At 44.9% G+C, this 26,872-nt stretch overlaps 1 protein-coding gene across 4 annotated transcripts in view; it reads left to right on the plus strand.

Annotated features, from left to right (window-relative positions):
- Nucleotides 1–12,110: 12,110 nt before the first annotated feature.
- Nucleotides 12,111–26,872, plus strand: part of csnk1a1 (casein kinase 1, alpha 1) — a gene marked incomplete at its 3' end in the record, with an annotated part of 52,273 nt that continues 37,511 nt past the window's right edge. For all 4 annotated transcript variants that reach the window (XM_080502699.1, XM_080502701.1, XM_080502702.1 and 1 more), the window contains exons 1-2: nucleotides 12,111–12,704; nucleotides 12,854–12,960. In XM_080502699.1, the coding sequence (XP_080358825.1) occupies nucleotides 12,582–12,704; nucleotides 12,854–12,960 (230 nt within the window). In that variant the 5' untranslated portion in view covers nucleotides 12,111–12,581. The remainder of the gene's footprint in view (nucleotides 12,705–12,853; nucleotides 12,961–26,872) is intronic.

Below are 26,872 nucleotides of genomic sequence, written 5' to 3' on the forward strand. Positions count from 1 at the left end.
CCTCACGTCAAGGAGCAACCTGTGAATCATCGGTCTGTGCTGTCATTATAATAAAAGACTTGATTGAACCCAGCCTGCCTCCAGAGTCCTGCACTTGGGTCCTGTCCGTATCCGTGACAGTTATACAATAGGACACGTGTGAAATTGAAATAACATTTTCCATATGCATTTTCATTTGTATCATATTTGATACATCTGGTCACAATGGTCACAGTTCATGTATTCTACGACGTATTTCAATATCAATGTACTGTGGAGGGGGCGTGGCTATGGTGCTGAACCGAGCACACATCTTTTTGTGAGCTCCTGGCGATTTTCTAGTAAAATCCTGTAAACTTTCCTTTTACTGCATAAACAGTGATAACTTTTTTTTTTGCGGTGACCTAATACTGCATTCCTGCGACAGTATGCTGAAGAGGAACAGCTGGAAAGCACACTTTTCTCAGATTGAAGAAGACCACGTTCCAGATGCTAGCAACCCAGCTAACCCGGAGTGTGCTGTGGGTCCCGGGCCTCGTGAGGACCATGTGGTCACTGGAGCGCCCCAGAACGCGGACGTCATTCAGATACTCGACGGGATCAGAAAGGACTTTTCCACAAAGATTGACGTGGTACTGAAAGCGATTCAAGATGTTAAGAGAGACGTGTAGGACTTCTCGACGCGCATGGATGAGGCGGAAGCGCGTATCAGCACCGTAGAAGACACGGTCAACTCAGAGAAAGGCTGATGCTCGAGCTAAACAAGTGACTCTCCTCACGAACAAACTTGACGAGCTCGAAAACCGCTCTCGCCGTTCCAACCTGCGGATAATTAACGTGCCTGAGAAGAAGGAGGGTAGCTTTCCTGGAGAAGTGGCTCCCCGAGGTGCTGGGACCAGCGACATTCCCGAATCCTCCTCTCATTGAAACAGCGCACAGGTGACCTGGCTGGACGCAACCGAATCGATCAACCACTCCGAGAGTCATCACCGTGAAGTTTTTAAACTTCCAGGATGAAGTCCGAGTGATGCGAGCTTCCAGAGCCAGAGGCAAAGTTATCCACGCCGGTCAAGAGATCATGTTCTTCCCGGATCTTTCGGCGGAGCTCCACTGACGCAGGAGGGGTTTTGACCGGGCAAAACAACATCTGAGATCCATGAACATTCGATACGGAATAATCTACCCAGCCAAGCTACGAGTGACGTTCGATGGACGATCACGTGAATTTGAAACCCCAGCAGAAGCTGACAAATTCATACAAGGGTTACAGAACACGGAGGACTCACAGTCTAATTACAATGGAATGCTGAATCCTATATTATCCACCTGAAACTGCAATAGTTTCATATTACTGGCGTTATGGGCCAGTTACACACATTTGAAATGATTGTGAGTTTTCTTTTCTTCTGAGGAGAGTTCTGTTTTGTTTACATCATTTTGTCATTCCACCTCCCTCCTCAGATGTAAACGCGTTTTTCATTTACTTTTTATACTGAGACTGACACACACAACCTGTTAGTGGGTTTTCATTGCAATACTTTGAAAGTGATTATTAAGCAAACTGTCTGCTTTCCCAGAAGAGATTTAAGCTGCAAGAAAGACTATGAAGCACATTTCATATATACTTGTTTATGTAGATCATATTTTTTTTTGCCAGGGGACACAATAGTCCTCTGAGATCTGTTTGGTTTAACTGCTCCCTTGTTCGCATTGGATCAGTTCTTGTACTTATCTGCACCCCAGGTTCGGGGGGGGGGGAGGCCAGGGGCTGTCTTGTTCTGGTTGACAGCTAAAGGGGTTTGTTCATCACAAAGTTTAAGTGTTTTTGTTTTTGTTTTTTCCACATCTTGTGATGTTTCATTGGTACTCTCCCAAAATGATACTCAGAGATACTCTTCAGGTTCACAAAGAACTAAAAGACGATGCTATGCTGTACAATCTGGCATATTATTAAGACTAGATGACTGCAAATAAAAAAATGTAATTCACTTCTTGGAATGTTAGCGGGATGGTAAAGTTGACTAAATTAAAACAGGTGATTACCAGGCTTAAACAACTCCAATCTTCAATAGTGTTCATCCAGGAGACTCATTTGCTCAAAGAGGACTTGGTGAAAGTACATAGGAGATGACCAGGCAAAGTAGTAGCTTCCTGTTTCCCTTCTCGTTCAAGAGGGCTTATGGTGTTAATTCACAATTCGGTGCCTTTTCAAATAAACAATACTATTTATGATAAAAGTGGTAGATTTGTGGTGGTTCAAGGAACTCTCCTGAGAGAAAATATTAATTTGGTTAATGTGTATGGCCCCAACGATGAGAACCCTTCATTTTTTGAGAATATATTTCTGTTGCTGGCCACACTCCCTGGTAAGATAATATTGGCAGGTGACTTAAATTGTGTATTAGACCCGAAACTGGATCGATCGACAGGGATAGATGCATCCCATTCCCAATCCAGAAAAAAAATTCAACAATACATTAAAGACCTAAACCTCTGTGGTCCTGGGAGGACGCAAAACCCAAATAAAAGGGAATTCTCCTGCTACTCTGCAGTATTTAAAACACACTCCAGAATAGATTATTTTTTAATTTCCTCATCTCTGCTACCTAATATATCTAATTGTGTATATGATAGTATTGTTCTATCTGATCATGCCCCAACATCACTTTTCTACAACATGGGACGAGTGTATAGACAATCAGCCAGTTGGCGACTACATCCTATATGGCCACACGATTCCGACTTTATACAATTTGTAGGAGATCATATTGATCTCTACTTCTCTATTAATACAAATCAAACTTCTGCAGCCATTAGATGGGAAGCTTTTAAAGCATATATCAGAGGACAAATGATCAGCTTCACCAGCTCTAAATTTAACAAATTCAAACAAACTATGAATGAATTAGACTCCAAAATTAGAGAATTGGAGAGAGAAGTTAGCATAGATGATTTGACACAAAAGAAAAAGGAATTACAGATCCTTAAAGCAAAAGATGAGGAGCTCTCCATGCTTAAGGCTGAGGATGGTATAGTAAGACTGAAACAAACTTTTTATGATCAGGGTGAAAAGCCAGGAAAACTACTAGCTTGGCAGATAAAGAAAATTGAATCAGACAGAGCCATCAATACAATTAGAAATGAACAAGGAGAATTAACTACAGATCCCTCAGAAATTAACAACACTTTTGCCTCATTTTATAAAACTCTTTATAATTCTGACACTCCTCAAGACCAGATAAACCAAAACAATTTCTTGGATGGGCTGGTTATTCCCTGTATTTCTGAGAGTTCAAAAACTGAACTAGAGAGGGAATTAAATTCAAATGACATCTCTAATGCCACTACAAACATGAGAGGAGGTAAAGCTTCAGGACCGGACGGGCTTCCTATCCACATTTATAAATTATTTAAGACAAAATTATCAGACCCTCTACTAGATGTCTATGTGGAATCTTTTAAAACTGGTTGCCTCCCTGATTCGATACGTAGTGCTCTGATCACTCTTGTTCTAAAACCAGGCAAAGTGCCAACAGAACGCGGTTCTTACAGACCCATATCACTTTTAAATTCAGATGCAAAGATTATAGCCAAAGTTCTAGCCATGAGACTTGAGAGGGTTCTACCGTCCATTATTCATGGTGACCAGAATGACTTTGTGCAGAAGTGGCAAGGGTTCCATAATGTGAGGAGAGTTCTTAACATAATTTATGAATGTGAGGAGTCCCCTGATACTGCAATATTATCACTAGATGCCGAAAAGGCATTCGACTGAGTCGAATGGCCATATCTACTCGAGGTGCTTAGGCGGTTTGGATTTGGTGAGTATTTTCGTCGATGGATCGAAATTTTGTTTGTTGATTCTTCAGCTATGGTCTCATCTCTCAGCCTTTCGAGTTGTTTCGAGGCACAAGGCAAGGGTCACCGATTGCACCTCTTCTTTTTGCATTAGCCATGGAACCTTTAGCAATAGCTATCAGATCCCATCCCTTAATTCATGGTATTAAAATTGGAGACTTGGAACACAATACAGCAATGTACGCTGATGATACGATAGTGTCCTTATCACAACTTGCAGAATCGATACCATCTCTCTTGGAGTTGTTTGGTCAGTTTGGAAGTATCTCTGGGTTTAAGGTGAACAAAGAAAAATCATCTATTATGTTTTTAAATGGAAATGAGAGGAAGAAACCTTTGGTGTCTCATCCATTTGTGAATGCCTTGGAGGGATTTAAGTACTTGGGCATCGAAATAACCCCAAAGATAAGTAGTCTTAGTTCAGCCAATTATGAGCCCATGGTACTTGATGTAACAGAAGAGTTCTCGAGATGGACAACACTTGTCACAACCCGTGCAGGTCTCCTACTGTGTTGTTGTTTTGTGTGTGTGTGTGGGCGTGTGTGAGTGTAGGCGGAGCAGACGGAGCAGGACGCACACCTGAAGTGAATGAGGGAAGCCAGTATTTAAGGACCGGGATCCCAGGCTCTCATTGCAAGATCGTTACGTTACTCTGTGGTACCTAGACTCTGCTGCTCGTGATTATTGTTTTGTGTTTGTTCGCTTCTTGTGTGGAAGCAGCTCAGTATTCTGACCTCCGTTTGTTCTCCCGTCCAGTCCCGGTGTGCGCCGCTCTGTCCTCCTGGGAAATTCCCATCTCCGTGACGTCCGCCTCTGCTTCTCCGATCCCTCGCCACGGACTGCCGCCCCGTGTTGGAGCGACTCAAAATAAACTTTGTTTTCAAATTACATCCCGGACTAGTTGGCGTTTGAATCCTGTTCACCACCAGATCCTGACAGAACGATCTTGCCACCATGGATTCAGCCAACCCGGAAGTCCTCCAGCGCGCTATATCCTCACACGGTAACCTCCTGTCTCAACACCAGGTATTCCTCCGGGAGATTGGGACGTCACTAAATGAACTGAACGCCCAGATGTCGCGCTTCACCAGCCGCCTGAACGGACTCGTTGCCGGTCCGCAACCGCCGGGTGACGCTGCCGCGGCTCCTCCCCCACCCGCGACAATACCGTCGACAGCCGCTAGGGAGCCCCAGATCCCCACTCCGGAACGGTATTCTGGAGAACTGGGAGGTTGTGGCCGTTTTCTCCTCCAGTGTGAGCTTGTGTTTCGCCAGCAGCCAGCCACCTACTCCACTAATGACTCTCGAGTTGCTTATTTAGTTGGGTTACTGTCCGGTAAGGCGGCCAAGTGGGTGACTGCACTGTGGGAGCACGGGTCACCCATATGCGGATCAAGCACACGTTTGATGGCGGAGATGAGGCAGGTGTTCGATCACCCTCTCCAGGGGAAGGAGGCAGCACGTCGTCTGATGTCTCTGTCCCAGCGATCGCGGTCGGTTGCTGAGTATGCCGTGGACTTCCGGATCTACGCAGCGGAGAGCGGCTGGAATGATCCAGCGCTTCAAGGAGTGTTTCTCCAGGGGCTGTCCGACGAGGTCCATGATGAGGTGGCAGCTCGGGACGACACGGCTGATTTGGAGGAGCTCATCGCCCTTGCGATCCGTGTCGATAATCGACTCCGGTTCCGACGCAGGAATCAACGGACCCAGCAGCCAAAAGCCTAGGCTCATCAGGATTGGAGGTGGTCCTGATGAGCCATAGCCCCAGCACCCAGCCTTCGGCTCCCTCTCGCCTCCAACTCCCAGCCTCCCTCACTGCTGAGAAAGGCAGTTTCTCTCTGCACGCACTTGTGGATTCCGGCGCCGATGACAACTTTTTGGACCGGGAGTTCGCTGTGAAAGCTGGTCTCATGTTGGAGCCTCTTCCGAAACCCTGGACTGTGAGTGCCCTGGATGGCAGGAGGTTGGCTCACATCACCCATCGCACCACTCCCCTTCATCTACTGGTCTCCGGGAACCACAGTGAGGAGATTAGGTTCCTGGTGCTGTCATCTCCTCACGTTCCGCTGATCCTGGGTCTCCCCTGGCTACAGAGACACAACCCGCACATTGACTGGAACTTGTGCACCATTTCCAGCTGGGGAACCTACTGCCACACTCATTGTCTCCAGTCGGCTCCATGACGCCCCCCAACACCCCCCTCCACCAACCAGGAGAAGATCGATCTGGGTTCTGTTCCTCCTGAGTATCACCACCTAAGGGAGGTATTCAGTAAACAGCGAGCTACCTCCCTTCCCCCTCACCGACCATATGATTGCGCCATTGAGCTTCTCCCGGGGGCGCCCCTTCCCTCCAGTTGCCTGTATAATGTGTCCCGTCCTGAGAGAGAGGCCATGGAGAAGTACATCCACGAGTCCCTCGCCGCCGGCCTGATCCGTCCCTCATCGTCTCCCGTGGGGGCCGTGTTCTTTTTTGTTGCCAAGAAAGACGGTACGTTACGGCCGTGCATTGACTATAGAGGACTGAACAACATAACGGTTAAGAACAAATACCCCCTACCGCTAATGGACTCTGCCTTCCAGCCTCTCCATGAAGCTACCGTGTTTTCCAAGCTTGATAGGCTCCGGAACGCCTATCACCTCATTCGGATCCGCGAGGGAGATGAGTGGAAGACGGCGTTTAAGACTCCCCTCGGGCACTTTGAATACTTAGTTATGCCTTTTGGACTCACAAATGCCCCGGCAGTATTCCAGCACCTGGTCAATGACGTGTTGCGGGACATGTTGAACCAGTGTATATTTGTATATTTGGATGACATTTTGATCTTCTCTCGCAGCCAGGAGGAGCATGTTCTTCACGTCCGGGCAGTGCTCCAGCGTCTTCTGGAGAATCGGCTATTTGTGAAGGCGGAGAAGTGTGTCTTCCATGCGACCTCGGTGAGCTTCTTGGGGTACATCATCGAACAGGGACAGGTGAAGGCGGACCCAGCCAAGGTCCAAGCAGTGGTGGACTGGCCCAGACCAACTACCCGTAAACAGCTGCAGCGGTTTCTCGGGTTTTCCAACTTCTACCGACGGTTCATCAGGAACTACAGTAAGGTCGCAGCCCCTCTCACGCAACTCACGTCCACCTCAACCTGTTTTCAGTGGACACAGGCAGCTGAACAGGCGTTCAGCACCCTGAAGCAGCTGTTCACGCAGGCCCCGGTGCTGTGCCATCCTGATCCCACCAAGCAGTTCATCGTAGAGGTCGACGCCTCGGACACTGGCGTTGGAGCTGTGTTATCCCAGCGTGCCGAGGACTCTAAGACTCACCCCTGCGCCTTCTTTTCGCGACGCCTGACTCCGGCTGAACAAAATTATGATGTCGGTAACCGGGAGATGCTGGCAGTTGTACTGGCATTGGAGGAATGGAGACACTGGCTGGAGAGAGCCCCCCAACCATTTGTGGTCTGGACTGACCACAAGAATTTGTCATATCTTCAGTCTGCCAAACGACTAAACTCCTGGCAGGCACGCTGGGCATTGTTTCTGGGGCGGTTTAACTTTACCCTTACCTACCGGCCAGGTTCCAGGAACACGAAGCCCGACGCCCTGTCCCGGCAGACCACCATTGAGAGGACTGAGGGGGAACCAGAGGATATACTTCCCTCCACCTGCATGGTCGCATCTGCCTCCTGGGACATCGAGGATCAGGTCAGACAAGCCCTACTCACCCATCCCGATCCAGGTAATGGGCCGGATAACTGTCTCTTTGTTCCTGAGCCTATGAGGTCTAGGGTTCTGCAGTGGGGGCATTCTTCCAAATTAACCTGCCATCCTGGCTCCCAGCGAACCCTGTCTTTCCTGAGGCAACGTTTCTGGTGGCCCTCCATGTCCCGGGATGCCCAGACGTTTGTGGCTGCCTGCACCGTCTGTGTCCGAAGCAAGGCATCCCACCAACCGCCTGCAGGGCTGCTCCATCCCTTGCCCATCCCGAGTCGACCCTGGTCCCACATTGCTGTCGACTTTGTTACCGGTCTCCCCCCGTCTGAAGGTAACACAGTGATAATGACCATTGTGGATCGCTTTTCAAAGTCTGTGCACTTTGTCCCCCTCCCTACATTACCCACGGCGATGGAGACGGCTGATCTGCTGGTCAGGGAGGTGTACCGGCTGCACGGGATCCCCCAGGATGTAGTGTCGGACCAAGGTCCGCAGTTCATGTCCCAGGTCTGGAAGGCGTTCTGTAGAGCTCTCGGAACTTCTCCCAGCCTCTCCTCAGGGTATCACCCCCAGACAAATGGTCAGACGGAGAGGGCCAACCAAGACCTGGAGGCGGCACTGCGGTGTGTGACGGCTCGGCACCCATCCTCCTGGAGTTCACAGTTACCATGGGTGGAGTATGCCCACAATTCCCTCACCTGCTCGGCCACTGGTATGTCCCCGTTTATGGTGGCCCTCGGCTACCAACCCCCCCCTGTTCCCCACCCAGGAGGAGGATGTTGCCGTGCCCTCGGTGCAAGCCCACCTTCGACGCTGCCGGCGGGTTTGGAAGGAGGCGAGGGCCGCCTTGGTGCGTTCATCTGCCCGCGATAAGAGACTGGCGGACCGTCGAAGGTCTTCAGCTCCCGTGTATCACCCGGGTCAGAAGGTATGGCTCTCCTCCCGCGACCTTCCACTCCAGGTAGAGTCCCACAAGCTGGAGCCTCGTTTCATTGGGCCCTTTGAGATCGAGGAGATCATCAATCTGGCGGCGGTGAGGCTGAAACTGCCGGCGTCCTTAAAGATACATCCAACGTTCCATGTCTCTCTAATGAAACCAGTCCACTCCAGCCCTCTTAGCCCCTCCACCGAGCCCCCGCCACCCCCCCTGCTCATTGACAACCACCCGGCCTACACAGTCAACAAGATCTTGGATGTTCGTCGCCGGGGCAGGGGGTTCCAGTTCCTCGTGGATTGGGAGGGTTACGGTCCTGAGGAGCGGTCATGGGTACCGCGGGGTCACATCCTGGATCGGAGTCTGCTGACCAACTTCTACCGGGAGCATCTGGAGAAGCCTGGTAGGATGCCAGGAGGCGTCCGTTAAGTGGGGGGGTACTGTCACAACCTGTGCAGGTCTCCTACTGTGTTGTTGTTTTGTGTGTGTGTGTGGGCGTGTGTGTTCTTAGGCAGAGCGGACGGAGCAGGACGCACACCTGAAGTGAATGAGGGAAGCCAGTATTTAAGGACCGGGATCCCAGGCTCTCATTGCAAGATCGTTACGTTACTCTGCGGTACCTAGACTCTGCCCCTCGTGATTATTGTTTTGAGTTGTTTGCTTCTTGTGTGGAAGCAGCTCAGTATTCTGACCTCCGTTTGTTCTCCCGTCCAGTCCCGGTGTGCGCCGCTCTGTCCTCCTGGGAAGACCCCGTCTCCGTGACGTCCGCCTCTGCTTCCCGATCCCTCGCCACGGACTGCCGCCCCGTGTTGGAGTGACTCAAAATAAACTTTGTTTTCAAATTACATCCCGGACTAGTTGGCGTTTGAATCCTGTTCACCACCAGATCCTGACAACACTGCCTCTTTCATTGTTGGGAAGAATAAACCTAGTAAAAATGACTATACTACCAAAGTTTTTATTTATCTTTCAATGAATTCCATTAGTTCCTCCTCTTTCTTTTTTCCCCAAGATCAGAAAGCTCCTTTGTAACTTCATCTGGAACAATAGGAAGCCAAGACTCAGACTTTCCCTCTTATATCTTCCTTATGATAGGGGAGGATTACAGCTGCCAAATCGAGAATGGTATTATTGGGCTGCTCAGTTGAGGGCCATAATGTTTTGGTTTTCTAAAGATGTCTTCATACCCTGGTTAGAAATTGAAAAACGCTCCTCAAAAGATTTGCCATTGAATAGCTATCTATACTCGGCTTCTTTTAAAACACTAAAGAAGGATACAACTAATCCTTTTGTAAAAAACTCTATTGTTGTTTTGCATGAAGCACAGAAATATTTGGGTGACTCTTCAAGGTTGTCCTGTTTTTCCCCCATCTGAGGTAACGATCACTTCGCCCCAGCAAAGAAGGATATGGGATTTAAAACTTGGATGAACAAGGGCATAAAACAAATGCAGGATGTATATGAGGATCATACTTTAATGTCATTCAGTGAGATAAAAACAAAGTTTGATATACCACAGAAACACTTCTTTAAGTATCGACAACTTCGAAGCTTTATTCTGGCCAATTTAAACAACTCAGTGCAACAACCTCCACTATCCATCTTAGAAACACATGCTACAAAAAACTGTTTTGGAAAGGGGCTGATCTCCCGGTTTTATAATTTACTGGTTGAAAACCATAAGGAAAACTCTAATAGTAAGAGGCAGGAGTGGATACGTGACTTACAATTAGAAATTTCAGCCAGTGAATGGAGTAAATTATGTTTAAAAGCACAGACTCAAACCATCAACACTCGTTTGAAAATGATACAATTTAATTGGATAATGCGAACATATATTTCCCCTGTACAATTAAATAAATGTAATTCTAATATTCTTGATCTATGTTATAATGTAACAATCACCAGGGTACATTATTTCACTGTTTATGGAAATGTGAAGAGATTCAAAAATTTTGGAGTTCAGTGTTAAAATATGTTTCTCAAATCACAACTTCTCCTGTACCTCTATGCCCTCAGCTATGTATTTTAGGTGTCTATCCTGAGAACTGTTCTTTATCCTGCAAAGAAAGGAAAATGGTTGATCTGTGTTTCCTCCAGGCCAAACGTTGTATTGGATTATGTTGGAAGAATGTTAGGTGTCCTTCTGTTAAACACTGGTTGAATCACTGAACATGGAGTTTGGCTCTGGAGAAGCTGACTTATATTGTGAGAAAGAGGGCTTCTGAATGTTATGACATTTGGAAGATGTTTCTGGGACTGTTGGAGGGACGGGGTATGGAGGAGATATTGGGAGAGTGAGATGATAAAGATATGTATATACATTTTTGTTTTCTTTGATGGAAGTATATGTTATAACTTGTATTGAGAATATTCTTTTTCATCATTATTGTCAATGAGTATTTTCATTTATGTATGTGTTTATTTATTTATTTTCTCTTCATTTATTGCTTAGAATTTGGTGAATATTTGTTGGTGTATTTTCTTATTTTTCAATAATGCCATATTTTTAAATTGTTCGGGTTGTTGTTTGTTGGTTGCTGTATTGTTGTGCGAGCATTGAAATAATAAAGATATGCTTAAAAAAAAAGAGTATAATGAATGTACTGTGGAGGCGAAGAAAGAGGAGACGGACGAAGGAGTCGAGTCGCTTTCTTTTATCTCCTCCAACAGCACTGACAGTTCACCTGTCAAAAACCAACCCCCTTGTGTCACGCACTTCCCTTTATAACTCCTCCCCACTACCAACACACCACACTAGTCACCGACACACCCATTCCATTCTGTTTGGGAGAACCTCCCCCTCAGGTGCACACCACAGTACATAGTATACCCTTCAACCGTGTCCAGAATAAAGGGCTGTGCCTTTAGTGACTCTATTTCCTTGTTGGACAAACGTGTGTCAGTCAGTGAATCTTCTTCAGCTCATTGAATAGTGGTTAGTGAGAGGTTATCATCTGGATACATTTGAGTGGAGGTGGGCGGAGGTGGGTCTCTAATACAAGGTCAAGGTGGTCATGCTACACTTTTACTATAAGCTGTGAGCACAGTCACTGGTTTGTGTTAAAATGGCTGTTTCAACTCAATATATCACCCAGGATTGTTCCAGATAAACTAAAATCACTTTGTTCTATCTGGAAGGAACACTTGATGGATTCATTTCTCAGTCACTCCAAGTTAACATGTTGTTGATTTTATAGAATCCAGAAGAAAGAGATCAGTCCTTTGTCTGAGGCCATGAGAAGATTATTAATGACTTTGATCAGAGTGTCTCTGTGCTATGATGAAGCTGTAAAACCCACTGGAACTTGTGGAGACAACCCTAAGACCTGTGATACAGAGCCTGCTACTGAAAAGAGCTTGCTTGGATGGGTATTGATTACTCATCATGTTGATCTGATCTCGTAATGATCACTAATCAGGAGAAAATAATGTCTTTATTCCACCGACATCTCTAAATCGTGTTCATTGCACTGAAAAAAAGATTTATGAATTATGTAACGTATGCGTGAGAGAGAGAGAGAGAGAGAGAGAGAGGGGGGGGGGGGGGGGGAGAGGCGATTTCCGACAGTCCCTGAACACCTCACGGGATTTCCGAGCTCCTCGCGCTGCGGAGCGGAAGCTGAGGCAGAGGGTAGAGAAGACAAGATGGCGGAGTGAGTGGGCTGCTCGCTGTTCGGACTGCCGCGACCCTCGAAGTTAATCGAAAAGGGGCTTTACGGACGGAAAGGGGAACGACTCCCACCGACAGAAAGCAGCTTTGCCCCTCGGTTCGGAGGCGGTGTGGACGTGTTTCCGTATTCTGAGTGTTATGTTAGCCAGCGTTAGCATTGCCTAGCATTAGCTCGGAGGCGGCTGTCGGAGGCCCGAGGCTCGTTCTCTCGCTCTCTCCGTTTCTTTAAGTTTCTTTGGGGACGCTACGAGGTTCCGCTGTAGTCGTTAGCACCGGTATAAAACGACTCTCCCGGGAAGACGTCGGCTGTTGTTTGGAGTCGCAGCCCGTCCTCAGAAATCCGAACAGAACCGGACTGAATGTTCTGCTGACGGCCCGGTTCCTCCGCCACTTCCGTTGTCAGTTAATCGTTGGATTGTTCCAGTCGGTGGCCATGGCGAGCAGCAGCGGCTCCAAAGCCGAGTTCATAGTCGGTGGGAAATACAAACTCGTCCGAAAGATCGGCTCGGGCTCTTTCGGCGACATTTACCTGGCGATCAACATCACGAACGGAGAGGTAACGTTTCTACCAGTGTAATATACCAAACCTCACCGAGGACCGGGAGTCGGTCCAGCGGGATCCACTGGATCAGCTGTGTGAACTTTAAACCGGCCTGTGGGCCAGCCAGCTCACTGAATTAATCTCATTCTTTGTTTGGCTTTCAGGAGGTGGCCGTTAAGTTGGAGTCGCAGAAAGCCAGACATCCACAGCTGTTGTACGAAAGCAAACTGTATAAAATCCTACAAGGAGGAGTCGGGATCCCACACATCAGGTGAGTCCTGTCCGGTGTCGCCAGGATGGCCCGGGTTTGTGGACGGGTTCGGGTGTATAAGCGACAGTTGTTAGTAGCAGCTCGGTTCATGAGGCCTGCTGATCGAGACCGAACTCTTTTATCTGCTAAACAGAGCCCGGACACCGGCTCCGGGCTCATCTCTGCTCGGTCGACTGTGCGGGATGAAGCCTGGCTCCGGGAGCCGTGGCTGGAAATGGCCGCTCCTCTTTTGTTTTGCTAGCTCTAACATGTCTTCCTGTGGGGAGAGAAAATGGCGGCAGAGCGGAGGAAGAAAACAACAGCAACCCTCCTCCTGGGCCTCTCCTGCCCCGGCAGGGCAGGAAGGGAGAGAGAGATGGCTGGGTACAGTAATTCCAACCAGGCTGGTCAAGATGAAACGTTTCCCAGGTGGTAGCCGTAAGCTACATGTTCTGTACACGTTTCTGTCAAACCCCTTCCCGTCTTTCCATATTTCCGTATATATTTTTTGGTTGATCTGATAGTTAACCTCACGACCCAAAGATAACTTTTTTTTTTTTTAACCTGGTTGCTTGTTGACTGCTTTTTGTTTTAAAAACTAATCTCTGTCAGTAACAAGACTCACTGCCCTCTGTTTTATAACATCTGGGAAATTGTCAACTCTGTTAAAGTTCAGAGGATTAAAGCGGCCACACCTTTTCTTGATAAGAAATATATTTTTAATGGTTGGACTGTGCCTATCAATCTGCACTCTTCATCTCAGAAATCACAGTTTATATACATTTATTTTACACTATTTGACTCTCATGGTCATCCTGTCTGTTTCACAGCAGCTGAAGGATATACTGGTTTTTAAATGTATGTATGGCAAAATCAAATCACAGTTAAAAGTACGTGTGTTGAGTGTCACTTGCCCAGGTGGACCTGCCTTCACATTCTTCTCAGTAGTAGCAGTAGTTGTGATATGTGTTTAAAGCTGTCATGTCCATGCTGTGTGTGAGTGGAGAGGTCTTCCGAGTGCTGTCAGGCTGGCCTCTTCTAGCTTTAGTTGTAGATAGATTTCTTTGTTTGTCAAAAGCTGTGAGGTTGAGGTGAGGTGATGGTAGTATTGCCATACGAGACAACCCAAACTTTTAATTATTGAGCTTAAACTGGGGCCACACAATGAGAGCCGAAGTGGATTACTAACTGAATATTTACTGTCACTGAGTAAAAACTGGTTTTCTTCCTGTTACCTGGCTACAGGACTCCACCCTCCCTGTCACTGATCTCTGAAGCATTTTGACAAATCATGTAGCACTGAGTCCCATTTGCAAGGGTTTAGAAGAATAACTCAAACTGTCACAGTTTCTCAAACTGTTTACTAATGAACCTATTGATGGTTCATTCAGAGCTGTCAGAGATCAGCAACATGTTGAAGGACTTTATTCAGACTTAGCTGGGTGACCGGTTACATGTGGAGTGGTATCATTATACAGTGGCACACATATTTATTCATAGGTTGACTTAAAGAGGAGTTTTGACTCTGGCAAGTCAGTGACTCACCTTGTAGCCTGAAAGCCTTGTGGAAGGACCAAGTGAGAGCATTCCTTCAAACACCAGCCTGTACCAACTGGTTATGTGCTGCTACCAGAGAGCTGACAGTCAATGGCTGCCATTTGTTTCACATGAACAATGAGGTGCTGGCCATTTGTGAAGTCAGTTAAAGCAGATGAATGATTGGGGTAGCTTTCCTTCCATGTTCTGTGTCTGTCTGAGCAGCATTGTACACCACATCTGGAATATACCTGGCTCAAGAAATGGTTGCGCTTCATGAAAGGCAGCACAGATTTGTCCTCACAAGGAAACCTACCGATATGATGTGTGCAGGACTCTCCTCTCAGTCAGCTATGGACATTGCAGGGAGAAGAGACACTGTCAGGTCTTGGCTTTTAACTCAAACTAAACGAATGACACAGCCACGCATTTTCAATAATAGCAGTGCTGAGATACGTTCGTGGAGCGACAATGTTTTCAAAAGGACTGTAGCATAGAACTTCCCTTCCTGTATTGTTTGTTTTGTACTGATGGTGAGTGTGATCCTGCAGACACAGACCCTCAAAGCACATCTTGGTTGTTGTTGCACAGGTTGCTGCCCCCAGTGGCCACAGCTGGTATATTAACCTGTCTGATGTTTAGTGTGTGCCTACGCACGTTGTTCAAACCTTTTTATTTTTAGATGTGCTGGAGTTTCACTGAAAGAGGCTGTCAGGAAATACTTGTTTCCGTAGTGAGAGGTATTGATTAATGTTGACATTTGACAGGTTTGTTGTTGAGTGACCACACATCAGCTGTTGATCATTTACTGAATGTTTCTGCCTGCCCCCTGGTGGACTCACCATCCTAGAACTGCATAACTGTGACACTGGTAAAGCATCCATAGGAATATGAGGAGCAATCCCAATTATATTTTTACCCCTATGCCTACCCCTTAGCCCTCTGCCTCCAAACGAGGGCAAAGGCAGTTTCAGCCCTTAGATTTGGGACACCCCTCTCCCTCTGCTCACCCCCGCCCCTCTCGCTCCGTCTCACAGTTTTGACGTCATAATACGGCGCCATTATATCAGAAGAGCTGAACCACGGATGTTTGTTGATTTTCCAGCAGGACCATCGTCCTGCCGTCCCAAATTCGACATGTTGCAGGAGCTTGGCTGCTTTGTTTCGTTTTCCGCCTTTCCACATCAAGGTGAAGAAATAGACGGAGACATGGATTACTTCAGCTTTTGCGCTGTATTTGGACTTCAGAAATATTTCCTCATTCACCATGTGAAAGCAGATGAGCTTCTTTGTTTGCTCGGGGGTCCCTGTTTTCAAAACACCATATTAGAAGACATTGGAACTCTACAGTGTAATAATAAAATGCTATAAACACGGTCTCTACGAAACAAATACACACAGAAGCTACATACGGCAGCGCTACTGCCGTTCTTACTAGTATAAAACACAACAGGTTTATATAACTTTAGAAGCGTATATATGTGGAATGCAAGTCCTTCGGCACCATGTCCTCATACTCCTCTGTTTAAAGTGTGCATCTGTAAATGCTTCGTTTCAAGGGGTGAATAGCCCTTCCCCTCACCCCTCTGCCTCTGCACAGTAGTGAAATGGGACACCCCTCAGACTCTCGCGAACGCGCATTTCAAAGGGGTAGGGGTAAGATCAAGGGCTAAGGGGTAGACTTGAGACGCAGCCTAAATCTATCATTCACACCAACATTAGGCTGTGGTCCAGTAATATTTTAATATTTTTATTCAAAACTGTGAGGAATACATTAGGAATAAGAACATGGAGGACAAATGACAGCTTCAGTTTATATCATTTTCCTTCAGCAATTGTGTTGCTAGACATTCACAGTTGGCTGCAGAGGAAGAACCTCATTGAACATGATTTCTACTCTTCACATAACTTTAAAACCTTTGACTTGACTGGGTGTGACTGTAAGTACAGTTCACCTCAAGCTGTGAACTGCCATATGATTAATTAGTGGCTGCGCAGTGTGTCGGCTCAAATGTTGAGTCACTTTCCTGTTTCACCTGCTGTTGTGTCTGGTGGCGCTGCAGCAGCAATACCTCTCCAGTCAGATTCACAGCCGAGGGCCTGTTAACGCTCGTCCATTATTTCTGCATTACACGTCCGCCGATGCACACACACTTCCATTCATACTGCATTTCAGGGTCCATGTCGGTACGCGTTCCATTATCTAACAATCCTGAAAATATCTCCACGTCTGGTGGCGGCATTCTCCTTTCCTAAAATAGTTTATATTTCAGTCCCAAGAGTTGTGAGCCGTCTGCATTTTTATTTTCTTCTATACTGATTATTCAGACGGGAGATGGAGGATCTCCTCACTTATGCTCAGTAGACTCTGTTGTTGTTGCTGTTGCTCTGGTACAGTCAGTGTGCTCAGTATGCAAAGTCACAAACATTGGGCTGTACGTGGCAGACTCGCTCACAGGGTGGGTGACTATATCCACGTCACATGAACCAACATGGACTCTGCAGACAGGGAAAGTAGTATGAAGTGGCCTTCAAGAATCCTTAATCGTACCTAAAATGAGCCATTCGCAGTTAGACCTAGGTGTGTTGATTGCAGGCTATGAAGCAGCCTGGCCACCTGTACAGGTGAACCCTGCCCTTGCCCACAATAGGCTGGGATCGGATCAAGCGCCCCGCGACCCTGAACTGGATAGACAATGGATGGATGAGGCAGATATAAGTCAATTTCTTGTGTACATGTGCAAAAGCATGTTTATCTGACTGTTGGGTCACACATAAGAAGTGTCGTGTATGACACCCCTGAGCACTGTTGCGTCAGAGTGACTAATGGAAAGCCGAGTAAACAATTACGAGTCGTGGTCAGTCAGTGAGGAACTCGGATGGCTGTTTGATTTGTGACACGTTTTTTCAGCTGTGCTTCCAGTGTTTCTGTCTTTGTCAGGTGTGCCTGTTGTGCTACAACGGCTAGTTTCGTGTTGAAACCTGTCTAACCTGCTGGACCTGCTGCCCCACCTCCACTGTTGCAACAGCCCAGCACACTATTCCTCATTCTGGGTGACTTCCGCCCTCATTGAAGCTTTCTGATTTCAAGTGTAGAAGAATAGAAGTTCTGAGTGTTTGTTGGGGCTTTATATATATTATTATACAACTTCTGATTAGGTCTAAAAGAGTTCTATCTATTTCAGTGTCACACATTCATGATAAGCACAACAATAGGAACTCCTGTTGTGTGTCCATGTCAAGTTGTCACATGAAAACGGTCAAGTTTTAGCAGTTGGTTTACAGAACAGCAGCTCTGTGGAGAAGGGCGGCACAAACTTTCAGTTGAAGTGAAAATCGCATTGCTACCAGACTGTTTGGTCAGACTGTGTGCGATCACATGAAGTCTATCCTGGCAGTGCAGTGAAGGTCAACGTGAAGGTCCACACATCAACCTAATAGGACATAGAATCCTAACGTGAACAAGGTACTCATTTTTAATTCTTCCATATACAAATCAGGCAAACAGACAGGACCTTACCACAGGTAGTGTGAGAGGGTAATCTTCAACAGTGACGTATTCACTTCCACAGTGCATTGAGAGTGCAAACCTCAGGCATGACAGGAGTTGCTGGAATACACTTTAGCCCAGTATGGTAGCCTGTTACGGGGGCATTGTTGTAGCATAACTATTTGTCAATGTGTGTGAAGACTTTTCTGTCTGTACAGTGGTTCTTCGTTTATCGCGGGGATTACATTCTAAAAATAATCTGCAATAAGCAAAATCCGCAAAGTAGTTAACTTTTTTTTTTTTTTTTTTTTTTTACAAGTATTATATATGTTTTAAGGCTGTAAAACCCATCACCACACACGTTATACACTTTTCTCAGACAGGAATGAACATTTCTCAAATTTCTCTCTTGTTTAAACACTTCCAAAGTTTAAACCTTCGTAGATTTTAAAGCATAAATATACCTCTGCCTTTTGCCTGTGACCGCAGGTGCCTTTGTCGGTGCAGAACGTTTTGTCGACGTGGGGTTTGTCAGGAACAAAACTCGCACACATGCAGCACTTCAGGGTCACACTGCTATCGATCAGACATTGTGTACATGAGACACGGAATGGAGATTGATTGACAAGGGTCTACAGGCCCTTAGCCAATCAGGACACAGAATACAATGTGCAGGTTCTCCCATAGCCAATCAGGATGCTGAACACTGTGCACGTTCATACGCCTTAAAAAAAAAAAAAAAAACGCATGCAAAGTCGCACACAAAACAATCCGAGAAACAGCGAGGCCGCGAAAGGTGAACCTCGATATATTGAGGGACCACTGTAATTCAATCAGTCTGTCCAAAGTGACAGTTGCCAATGTGTAAAACAATTTGTCAATGTCAACCTGAATCTGCAAAAGTCGTTTAAGTTTGTCTGTTTGTAATTAGGAAATGTGTAACAAATCAGCTCATCTGTATTAGAATTTGTACATGTAATGGGATTTGTCAGTGCGTACAGAGTTGGCAATAAGTACAAAGATATTCATAATATCAAAGTATTTTTTCCACTTCAAATGCTAAAAATGCCAACAAATCTGCAGTTACAAGACTAAACAGCACTGTAGGCATAATTTAATGAGATATCAGAGAAGGTGGCATCTTCTGTGTAGCTGTCTGCTAAATGACTTGTACAGAAAATACAATTGAAGTATTGAGCTCTCTGTCAGGGAAAGATGAGGCACCCCTTGTATAACTAGGAGATATTTTACTACACTTTGAATTATAGGTGTGTGATATTAGATGGTAAAGGAATACAAACTTGTTGACGATCTGACAAAAAAGAGAGATCGTAGACTCGTCTGTAGAAGGATTCTATATGTTGCAGTTCTATACTGTCAGCATAGTGTGGAAACAGCTGGTCTCTTCCCTGGGCGACAAAATACGAACTGTGATTTACCAGGGGTCAATCTTAATGCCAGTCTGAGAACAATACATATTTCTACGGACTAGTACACATTTCCGATGGCCAGTTCGTGGGACTAAAAGTAGAAATTTCCAATCCAACTTGTGGAGATTTAAGATCCATGAAGCCTCGTCTGCTTTACTGTTACCTGCTGGCTGCTCTGCTTGGGAAGTTAGCATTGCAGCTAACCAACATTTCATGACCTATCTGCTGTTTTAACGAATTTTATGCTCAAAACACCACAAAGCAACACATCAACGTGGATGTTTGCAAAGCCGTTGTATAGCGAGTCGGACGCTCTGCCGCCAGAAGTCACCGTTTTAAAAAGCCAGCACACCGAGGAGAGCAGCGCGTCTCTCAAAGGACAACTTGAGGTTAGTATAAAAGGTCACAAAAGGAAAGAGTACAAAGTATTTTTATTCTGTTTGGACAATTTGGGGGTCTGCGTGATGTCATCATTTCATAATAAACTAGTTCTATCTTTAAAACCTCAATCACTTTATTAATTCCTGGAGAAATTCTTTAGCAATGCAGTACAAACTGCATGTTTGCAGCTCTAATGTGACACAAATGATGGGACTATTTTCAGTGAGTTTTGCGCGGAGTGTGACGCAGCTTCACTGCGGTGTGAATCGGCTGCTCCAGCCCGGAGGAGCTGGTGTTTTGATGATCAGCGCCGTTCTCCTTGGCGAGCTGACGTCTGGTGGCAGAGCATCCGCCTCACTGGACAACGGCTTTGCAAACATCAACGTTGATGTTTGCTGTGCTGTGTTTTGAGTGTAAAATACGTTTAAACAGCGGACATGTCGTGAATAGTTGGTTAGCTGCTATGCTAACTTCCCTCGCAGAGCAGCCGGCAGGTAACGGTAAAGCAGACGAGAAATGTCTAATTTTGTGCAAGTCCCATGGACTGGCCGTCGGAAAGGTGTACTCGTCGTTAGAAGTATGTACTGGTGTCGGACTGGCAGATAATAATGTACATAATCATGATTGTACATTATTACCTATTGTTATATGATTCATAATTCTATTTTAAAACCTAATGTTAGGCCTGTCAAGATAACATTTTGCTGGACTATAAATGTTAGCATATTTTAGTATATAGGGTATTGCTGTTCTGTTCTTAATGACTTTTATGTGTGTGTACATATGAAGCATTTTTTTGAGCCCTGTCAGACAAATTCTCTCCACTATCTATCTAAATTATTGGGATAAACAATAATATTGCCGTTTGATGCCATTTTTCCACTAATATAATAATAATGATTTAATAATGCAAGTACACCCTTTTAAAGATAAATACACTTTTATTTCTTAAGAATAATTAAAATTGGAATTGTGTTATGAAAAAGACATTGTAAATATCCAAAATAAATAATCAAAACAACCAAAAACAATAAATAAAATGGACTGTCAGTTTCTGTTAATAAAAAATGCACTTGAATAAAAACTGCACACAACTGAAACAATAAAGTATAAAGTCTCTGTCAACAAAATTGCACTTGAATATGTATTAAACATTAGGCTCAGACATTAGCAGGGGTCGATCTTAACGCCAGTCCGAGACTAGTACATATTTGTACGGAATAGTACAAATTTCCGGTGGCTAGTCTATGGGACTCGTACAAAATTAGAAATTTCCGATCCAGCCTGTGGAGATTTCCGATCCGTGAAGCCTCTTCTGTGCTTCACTGTTACTGCAATGATGACACAAGTGTTTCCCTGCCGGCTCCTCTGCTTGAGAAGTTAGCATTGCAGCTAGCCAACATGACATGTCACTGTTTGAACGTATTTCACACTCAAAATACCGCAAAGCAAAGATGTTTGCAAAGCCGTTGTATAGCGTAGTGGACGCTCTGCTACCAGACGTCACCGTTTTAAAAAGCCAGCCCGCCGAGGAGAGCAGCGCTGACCAGAGCATCAAAACGGCTCGGTCCTCCGCAGTAGCAGGAGATTCACACCACTGCGAAGCTGATTCCTTCTCCATTCTTTAACGCCCTGAAAATGGTCCCTATCATTTGTGTTGCGTTAGAGCTGGAAACATTGTTGGTGCTGCGTTGATAAAGAATTTCTCCAGGAATTCATAAAGTGATTCTGAGGTTTTAAAGATGGAACTAGTTTATCATGAAATGATGACATCACGCAGACCCCCACATTGTCCAAAGTGAACAAAAATACTTTGGACTGCTTCCTTTTCTGACCTCATATTAACCTTCAATTGTCTTTTGAGAGAATACATGCATGCATTTGTACATTTCATACTTTACTGTAGAGAGGAGTTTATTTATCCAGTGTCGTAGTACAGGCCCCAGGGATCTATAAGTGTCCACACCTCGCTGTCTGTCCACCAGACAGTTTCTGAACATGTTCTTTGTTTTCTTAGTTGTAGCTCTGTTAGCTTGTGTTCTTCTACTCAACATGCAACATGCACTCGACATCACTCCATCAGTTCACTTCCTGTTTGTTTCACACTGTAAACAAAATGTGGCAATGAACAAAGATCCACTTCTCCAGACCAGAGTTCAGTGCTTCTATGAAAGTCCATCAGATGAAAGACGCAAGAAAAATAGCCAATATCTATTTGAGCTGTTAGGTCAAGGAGCCATATATTAGTGGTTTTCTCTAACGGAATTAGAAATTAGAATCTAATTAGAATTAGAACAGAATTTCTATTAGAGTATGGCACATAAAACTCCAATATAGGACTTTTGCCATTGCTTCATATTTAAATTTTCACTGTTATTCCAGCTGCTATTTTAAATGGGATTTTTCACAATGTGACTAATGTGAATTCTGAATGTAAAAAACCTTAAAACAGCTTTAACCAAAGGTTAAAGAGTCAAACCTGTAGTAACATCAGGATGTACTCAGAATGTTCTTCGAACTGGGTACATCAAGTACCGCCAAGATATTGATAGTTTTTTTTAGGGTCTTTTGCACATGGCTCAGCTTTTGCTGTTCCTTGGCTGAATATATAGAACAGGGGTCTCAAACTCAGTACAGCCCTGCATGTTTTCCATATCTCCCTGCTTCCACACAGCTGATTGCAATGAGCAGCTCGTTATCTGGCTTTATGCTGAATGTGGTGATGAACCATCAGGACATTCGGGGGAGGGCCACATAGAAAACATGCAGGGCTGTGGCCCTCGAGGACCAGAGTTTGAGGCCCCCGATGGAGAAAATAGGAAGATACTTTTATCAGTACAGTGAGCGTACCGAAATTTGGTTCCAAGTAGGAACCGAATCAAAAACAGCGGGTACCGGGTATCCATAAAATGATTACATTATTTTTTTATGGGTACCCATTAGGACTGCTCAATCGAATTCTAATTTCAATTACGATTATGGCTCCAGGCGATCTCAAAATTCATATAATCGAAGAAAAACGATTAGGTTGCAGAGTCCGAGGCAGCGTGTGCAGCAAGGAACTCCAAATTATATTCTCCGTTCAACCACACTTATGAGGAACTCCTCTCTTTTCTCTCTGTCCAACACAAGAGCGCAGCGCAGTGTAACACCAAAATACTTCTGCCCGGAAACCCCGCCTCTCTACAAAATAAAGTTCCCCGCTGTGGTGATCAGTTAAGGTCATAATTCACCCAGTTACTGTGGGGCGATGGGGAATGTTATTTTGTCGAGAGGCGGGGTTTTCGAGCGGAAGTAGTTTTGTTGTCACACTGTGCGCGCTCTGTTGGAGAGATGAGAGAAAAAAGAGAGAGAGGAAAAGCGTATTGAGTGCGTTCGAGTGGAAAATAGTTTGGAGTTCCTTGCTGAACACGCCACCTCCGACTCAATTTTATTATATTTGTTGTTGTATTTTATTTATTTATTGTTTAAAAAGATTGAGTGCAGTACAACAGTTTGTTTTTTACTACTACATTACAGGATATTTGTATATATTTAGCAGGAAGGTTTTTAAAAAAAAAACCTGTTCAATAAATGCTGTTCCAAATTCAAAGACATGATCGTGTAAATCATAATTTCAATCTTGCCCCAAATAATAGTGATTAGAATTTTTTTCCATAATGAAGCAGCCCTCGTACCCATAATTTTTATTTCTCACGGATATCTACTGATTGTAAGCAGCTTTTATATACTGTGTTGGGACCACTATGTCCTCACATGGATCACTATTTATGTTTTGGTTGGCTATCGATAATGATTAATAATTATCAAAGATAGTTATTAATAATGTTGAAATTTAATCTGATCAGTATCAGAACCTTGGAGCTCCACTTGTCTTAACAGGAAATGATAACCAATTCAGTTCTATCAGTCTCATAAGATATACTAAACAGTTCATCAGGAATTTGAATTAATAGTTAAATTAATTACAATTACCAGAATTAACAGTAAAGCTTGAAGGATTTTGGAGTTCTTGACACAGAAGAGGTCGACATTTCATTCTCCTTTGTGCTCATTAATAAAACAGCAAGTATGATTCCAAACATTATATTTATTAACAATGAAAACAAATAAAACACAGATTCTAACTACCTATATACAGCTTGGTGTGTGTGTGTGTGTGTGTGTGTGTGTGTGTGTGTGTGTGTGTGTGTGTGTGTGTGTGTGTGTGTGTGTGTGTGTGTGTGTGTGTGTGTGTGTGTGTGTGTGTGTGTGTGTGTGTGTGTGTGTGTGTGTGTGTGTGTGTGTGTGTGTGTGTGTGTGTGTGTGTGTGTGTGTGTGTGTGTGTGTGGAGAGAGAGAGAGAGTTGGAGGGAGTGTGTGTGAGACGTGTGTGTGGAGAGAGAGAGAGAGAGTTGGAGGGAGTGTGTGTGAGACGTGTGATGGAACTACAAAACAAGATGGCGGATCACAAGAAACTACATTCCAAATGGAGGTTATCAGAGAACAGGAAGTCTGTCCTGAGTCTCCACCATGTGCTGATAGCAAAAGAACAATAGAAGCTAGCCACAGCATCTGCTTCCTGTGTGTCTCTGCTAAAGGACCATTTCTAGAATGAGTTGATGTGAATGCGATTTGTCTTGTAAAACGTCAGGAGTCGTCAGATGGTGTTCAGTTACTGTGTGATGTTGTCTTTGATGTGATATGTGTAGGATTGTGAGTTAACTAGTTAGTAAAGCAAAGATTAGCATGCAGACCCTGTGTCTGTGGCAGAGCTAACGTTGGTTTACAGGTTGATAACTGCTCCTAATATCATTATCTATAGAACTCAATCACTGTAACAGAATCAACACATCTTCATAAAGTTAAACAGTTCTATCATAGCATCAGGTTTAACTAATCTCAGGTAAAGCCCAGTTGTTACCACTTCCTTGAAGGAGTTCAGTTGTTGTCCTGCTGGAGGGAAGCTGGTGTCTTCTCCTGTAGTTAGCACCTCCTGCTAACTGTGGTTGCTGGTTCTGCAGGCTGAGGAGAAGAAGATGGAGTTGATGTTTCAGGAGTCCTTCTTTACAGGTCCTGGTTGTTCCTTTTGTCCAGACTGAGGAGCTGGTTGCTCAGGTCTGTGATGGTTTTCCTGCTTGTTCAGGAAAACACAAAGAAGTTTTGTGAGGCGTCGTTTCCCTGGTCCGTCCTGGAGGAACCGGTTGGTTTCCCTGGAGATCAGACTCTGGGTGCTGGTCTCTGGATCAGGGGAAGGTCTGACCCTCGTGGTGGGTCAGCAGATGAGTTGAGGAGTGGAGGCCCCTGCTTGCAGGCCTCTGGTGTTAGCTGTATGCTAACACTGGATGAGCTGCTCTCCAGCAACCCACCTCCTTGGAGTTTGCTTTGCAAGAGAGAGAGATGGAGGCTGGGTGAAGCCTTTTGTTGAACGTGTGACTTCAGAGGTGTCAAAGCCTGAGAGCTTCAACCAATCAGTGACTGGCTGATTGCATGGGGGAAGAGTCTTGTGAGCAGAAAGGGGGGGAGGAAGGTCCTGCAGAAGGCCCTCCACCCCCACTGGGTGTGATGGTCAATCACATTCCTGGGTCAGAATTCATGTCATGACTGCGTCTCATGACAAATGAATATTGTCTCTAACCAAAAAATGAACAAACTTTCTGTGGTCCTGCAGATCCCAACAACTGAATGCACTTAAATTCTTGATGTTTATTTGCTGTTTTACTATGAAAACAATGCATTTTGTTATTTTACCACTAATGCTGCTCAGATAGGATTTTATTTTTATTTACCAGTTTCTTCAAACATTAAGGAATAAAGGTACTTTAAAAAAAATAAACAATTGACCTATTTTTTCCCACTATTGTTTTTTTTAATATAACTGCCAAATAGTCTAAGTAGCCTGCATATCGTCCAAAGACTTTACAAGAAGTACAGACTATGTTTCATTAATATAAAGTACAGACCATCTCTCTATAATGGGTATGCACTCAGTTTTGTCCTTCTTTCAAAGCAGCCCAGAAACGCAATTTTTAGAAACCATACCTGTCGGATGACTGTTTAGTGAAAATCCATTCATAATATTTGCTAATATTCACATAATCTCGCTATAATTCTTCATAAAAAAATACATATAATTTAGCAGGTCCAGACCCAGACACTGACCCTTCAGGAAAAATGATCAAGTTAATTTTATTCATCGTTCGATTCATTGATTTATTGACATCGTCCCAGGCTTATTTACGGTAGTGGATGAGCAAACGCACAGACCACTTACAGTGGGGAGAATAAGTATTTGATACACTGCTGATTTTTGAATTTTTCACACTTTCAAAGCATGTAGAGGTCTGTAATTTGTATCAAAGGTACTCTTCAACTGTGAGGGACAGAATCTAAAACAAAAATGCAGAAAATCACAGTGAATGCTTTTTAAATAATTAATTTCCATTGTATTGCATGACATAAGTATTTGATCGCCTAGCAACCAGTAACAATTTAGGCTCCCACAGACCTGTTAGTTCTTCTTTAAGAAGCCCTCCAGTTCTCCACTCAATACCTGTATTAACTGCACCTGTTTGAACTCGTTACCTGTATAAAAGACACCTGTCCACACACTCAAACAAATTCCAACCTCTCCACAATGACCAAGACCAGAGAGCTGTGCAAGGACATCAGGGATAAAATTGTAGACCTGTGCAAGGCTGGGATGGGCTACAGGACAATAGGCAAGCAGCTTGGTGCGAAGGCAACAACTGTTGGTGCAATTATCCGAAAATGGAAGAAGTTCAAGACGACGGTCAATGGCCCTTGGTCTGGAGCGCCATGCAAGATCTCTCCTCGTGGAGCATCAATGATCATGAGGACAGTGAGGGATGAGCCCAGAACTACACCGCAGGACCTGGTCAATGACCGGAATAGAGCTGGGACCACAGTCTCAAAGAAAACCATCAGTAACACACTCCGCCATCATGGATTAATGTCCTGTACTGCACACAAGGTCTCCCTGCTCAAGCCAGCGCATGTCAAGGCCCGTCTGAAGTTTGCCGATGATCCAGAGGAGGAATGGGAGGTCATGTTGTGTGATGAGACAAAAGTGGAGTTTTTCTAAAACCCACTCACCG

The sequence above is a fragment of the Blennius ocellaris genome (genome assembly GCF_963422515.1).
Source record: "Blennius ocellaris genome assembly, chromosome: 9".
Classification (NCBI taxonomy): domain Eukaryota; kingdom Metazoa; phylum Chordata; class Actinopteri; order Blenniiformes; family Blenniidae; genus Blennius; species Blennius ocellaris.